The sequence below is a fragment of the Dipteris shenzhenensis genome, chromosome 16 (assembly GCF_047967505.1).
Source record: "Dipteris shenzhenensis isolate YYH24624 ecotype China chromosome 16, Dip_SZ_1.0, whole genome shotgun sequence".
Classification (NCBI taxonomy): domain Eukaryota; kingdom Viridiplantae; phylum Streptophyta; class Polypodiopsida; order Gleicheniales; family Dipteridaceae; genus Dipteris; species Dipteris shenzhenensis.
The window spans coordinates 31,696,841-31,701,690 of NC_141611.1; the positions used below are offsets into that span (position 1 = coordinate 31,696,841).

Here is a 4,850-nt window from a genome sequence, read left to right on the forward strand (position 1 = left end):
ATTTTGAACACATGGGAAAAAGGGTAGCCTCACATGGCCGCCCTATTTCAGAAAAGATGGAAAAAAGGGTGGCCATCCTAAGACCGCAGCTCTTTATGGAAAAAGGAAGGCCCTCGGAAGGCCTTATAAAACCACCCTTTATGGAGAAAGGGTAGCATTATAAAACCGTCCTTTATGGAAAAAAGTAGCCTGATAAAGCTACCCTATAGTAAAAGGAAGTTGCAAAAGTGCGGCCAACTTGGCTTCCCTATTTCTTTTCTTAAAGGGCAGTTTAAGGCTGCCCTTTCAGACCATTTTTCTTGTAGTGAAGGGAAGGGTGGAGAATAGTCACGAAGCGAGGGAAGGTAGGTAACGGAGTGTGAGAGATGAAGGGATGAAGGGAATGGAGGGAGGCAAGGAAAGAGAGGGGGGAATGGGCTCGAAGCTCGGATATGGGTGGGAGGGCCACAGATTGGTGGGAGGCCGGGAGGGTCGGAGACAGGTTGGAGGGCTAGATTCTAGAAAGAGACCAAAGAGATTGAAGTTAATCTCAAGTAAAGGGAGTTAATAAATCCAGGGTTAGGTGTAACTTAGTCTTATTATTCTTCATCTCAAGTTTAGCCCCCCCCCAAAAAAAAACTTAATAAGTCCATGGTTAAGTCTAGCCCAAATCTTTATTATTCTCAATCTCAAGTTATGCACCCAAAAAAAAAACTTAATAAATTGATGGTTAAGTCTAACTCAATAATCTCAATCTATGTCTTCTTTTATAAATGAATTACAAACTTAATGAATCCATGTTTAAGTCTAACTCAATGTTTAGTAATATTAGTTAATTGATCTAGTACGTTAAATTGATAGTAACTATTATTCTTAGTAAGTTTATGCATCATCACACTCTATCATAAAAATGATGTCATATCCATATGAAATTTTGCAAGTATATGCATCTTATCCAAAAGAGCGTCCTATGAGGTCTCATGACCATTTGACACATACATGTATGGTACAAGCATACAAGTGTGCATTTTTAAACACTCATGCACCATGCATGGTGGAGATTAAGGAGATGTCAATGTCCATACAAATGGTGTTCGATCCTTGTGAAACTTTGCAAATATGAGGGAGTTACTCATTGAAATATCTTTGTAAATGAATAAGTATAAGGAAATTAGGAATTAGTGCAGATAAATAATTACCATAATAGCTTGAAAGTTATCCATACATATTGCTACATTTGGATGGATTTTATATCTGTAAGATATCGTATGGTGGAGGATATTTGCATTAGAATTAGATGGTGGACGATATTTGCATTAGAATTAGTTCCCACATGAGGAGGAGATAGACCTATTTCCTTGGCATCCTCTTTAGCTCATCTTTGTGAGAATGTGTATTCCAGAGGTATTCCATTAGTTCAGAATTAAGTCATTGCAATTAGGTTAAATTCAAATTCTCTTGTATATAGGAGAAAATCTCCATGTAAATAACGCATAAGCCCAAGACTTCTCCAACATGTAGGCAATGGTTGAAGGTGATAGCTATATAGAAAGCCTGAATGCATGCCCCCATCTAGCCACAACTTTGCAAACATGCATTGGGACTTTGTAAGTTCTAGATGTCACCATTCTCGTCATCAAGCATTTGTTTTCCTTCTCAAATTCATCTGTATGAGTACATAGTGAATATAAAAAATATTGAAAGCATAAGGTGGACTTACTATAAGCTTGATAGGCATACATACATTTACATTTTACAAATGGTTAGCTTCCACCCTACGTTGCATACCCACACTAGTTCTGACACTTAGAGTTGAACTTGAATGTGCTGTGCATCTCCCCCTATCTTCCTCCAAGAAGCTCTATACATATCGTAATGATCGTAGGAGACTACTCGTGAGCTTGTCAAGAAGTGAGCGACAGCAATGACACAAGGCTTCATGTAATTGGCCCAAAAGAACTTGCCTCTTCTTTCACTATCAGTTCTCGTTTAATCTTGCAGCTTAGTAGCCTTAACAAGTTGAATACATTCAAAAGGCCTACCCTAGAAGGAGAGAGAGAGAGAAGAAGAAGAAGAAGAAGAGGAGAGAGAGAGAAAGGGGGAGAAAACAATACATGGAAATCCAAAAGAAAATAGCTCCAAAATCATTTTCGCAAGGCTTCCACGCAAAACGTGGCACGCCAACAAACGAATCATCCTACATCAACGAGCTAATCTTGAATCTATGCCATCGTAGCGTTCGTGGGCAACGTGGTCTCTACTGCCCTACTATGCTTGATGACATGGTCGACCGCCGCGTGTCACGGTATTGAGACTTGGCACGTTTCCATGTGCTTAGGCTCTCAAGAAGAAACCTGTGCCATTCCAAGTATGCCATTCTAAGTATGGAAGGAGCACCTGTGAAGAAGCCAATTCATGAGACATTCCATACTGGAGTCGGAAGAGCCTCCTGTGGCTATGGCTCTGAGAGCTGCATCCCTCAGCTTGCATGCATTCTCCCTCGCTCGCCTTCCCTTCTCGCCTTTCATCACCTCCTTCACCTTCTTCTCCACCTCCTCCCTCGCTATGCATCCCTTCTCATCCTCCTCCAACACCATCCCTATCCTCCATCCGTCCGCAACGCACCTCGCATTCAGCCCTTGATCCACGAACGTCGGCCACCCCAGCATCGGTACCCCCCTGCTCATACTCTCCAGCGTTGAATTCCAGCCGCAGTGCGTCAGGAAGCCCCCTGTCGCCGGGTGCGACAAAACTTCCAGCTGTGGCGCCCACTCCACCACCATCGCGCTTTGATCCTTCGTCAGACGCTGCAGGATGCTCTCCAGCTCAGAGCTTGCCGTAGATATCATATCCGGACGAATCACCCAAAGGAATGGCTGTCCGCTTGCTTCCAAACCCAGGGCTAATTCGCTCAGTTGTTCTGCTGATCGATCAGCAAGTGTTCCGAAAGAGACGTACAGGACCGAGGAGGGCGCCTGAGTGTCTAGCCACTGCAAGCAAGAGGCACCATTCTCTGGACGGCAGGAGGGCTCGCGATTTGTGGTCTGAGTGTTTAGTGAGAAGTTGAAGAAAGGAGACGATAATAAAGGACCCACTGTGAGGATCCCGCGGAGTTTCCGAAGAGATGCCATTGCAGATTCCTCCAGTTCATCGAAGGTGTTGAGCAGAACCCAAGCAGTTTCTCCCATTCGTTGGAAAGGGCGGATTCCATAACCGAAGAGGATATGATCAGAAGGATCAACTGTGAAGAGGAAGGACATCTCCGAGCGTTTATGGGGGGGAGCGCCGGGAATGGACGTGACGAGGGTGGAGTCGTCTACAGGAAGAGAGACATGCGCAGGAAAACTCAGATATCAGCTGCAACGATCTGTGGCTGGTTTAAAGAGTTTGGTGATTGAAAGAGCATGACTGTTGAGGTGATTGCGAAATGGGAATCAAAGGACATAATTTCTACCTGCAGGAGGTTTGTAACCGTTGGCGACCATGACATTGGATGCGAAGCTCGCTGCGGACTGAGGCCACAACGCAATTCTGGGGACGCCGTGGCCGTTGGCCAAGTCCTGCGTGTAGTTGAGCCGCATATCCGAGATGAGGCAAGTCACAGGAGGGTCGCCCTGCTGCAAAACTCTCGCAAACACTCGTCGCAGAGCCGCTTGCTTCTCCGGGGAGATCAAGTTTGAGATCATCTCCACCACGTTGACAGGTCGCTTGCTTCCACTATTCTCCTCCTCTGGGAGGTCATCGCCCAGGCTCACTAGCCGGATGTCGAGGCCCTCGCTCTGGAAGATGGGCACGAAGGCCTCATGCTGCTGCGCATGCTCTTTTGTAGGCGGCGGGATGTTTTGCGACTTGAGAATGCGGAGGTGATTGAGGTCGGTGTTGATGAAGGTGACGGCGCATCCACGAGCTGCAAGCTGTTTGCAGAGCTCCATGAGGGGGTTGATATGGCCTTGAGCGGGCAAAGGCACAGCCACGACGTGGGGATGGGCGAAACGTAGACGGTCGGTTGGTTTGGCTTGCTGCTCTGCAATCGCCATAGCCATGCCGTGTGTGTGTGTGTTTTCACTGAAAAAACTGTGTGTGTGTGTGAGTGAGAGAGATTTCACAAAAAATGGAGAGAGAGAGAGAGAGAGACATCACTTTTGAGACCACACATCACTTTGGTACTATGCAATCATTCATGCTCGCTTGAGAGAGAGAGAGATCATAGACCGTTGTCATTTGGCCACAAATAAAACTCCATGGTTAGTTCTACAAACTCCTAGCTAACTTCCTTCATTAGCTCCACTCACCGTCCATGTGATTAATCCTTTATTGATGAGGTTATACATTGCAACTCATTGCCACACCTTCATTTCCTTTTATTTGGGACGCCTAAATACTTCCTAATAAAAAGGTTATCATTGGGACCAAGCATTTTCCATGCTACTATGATACATCTTATAAATTTGAAAGTCTAAAGCTCATTAAAATGTGCGCCATAGTTTTCCATTCCACAAGAGGCCCTTCCATTAGAAACATTTATTGAGCATTTATTTGAATCTACTAATTCTAGACCATATTTTTTGTGATTTTCCCAAGGGTTTGATATGGCATATTAAATAAGATGATGATCATGGTAGCAAAGTTTGGTGAGTTATCCATTATGAGAGTCCCTTCATATAGTTCCAACCTTGTACAATTAATCAATTTAATAGGCTATATCAAATGCTTACGCAAATCACAAAAAAAAAAGTATAGCTTGACATGTGATTTGCCCAAGGGTTTGATAAGTATAGCTTGACATGTTTTGTGTGATTTAGGTTGTCACACTACCTGGTGGGGGATTTAAAGAGATATCTATGGTTTAGGAGATGGGGAATGCTTCACCA

At 44.5% G+C, this 4,850-nt stretch overlaps 1 protein-coding gene across 1 annotated transcript; it reads right to left on the minus strand.

The window, feature by feature from the left end:
• Nucleotides 1-2,301: 2,301 nt before the first annotated feature.
• LOC147892840 (UDP-glycosyltransferase 85A1-like) lies at nt 2,302-4,036 on the minus strand. Its single transcript, XM_087387632.1, has 2 exons — nt 3,434-4,036; nt 2,302-3,295 (listed from the first exon to the last, which is right to left on the minus strand). The coding sequence occupies exons 1-2, from the start codon at nt 4,020-4,022 to the stop codon at nt 2,358-2,360; spliced, it is 1,527 nt and encodes a 508-aa protein (XP_087243758.1). The 5' UTR covers nt 4,023-4,036; the 3' UTR covers nt 2,302-2,357.
• Between the last annotated feature and the right edge of the window lie 814 nt (nt 4,037-4,850).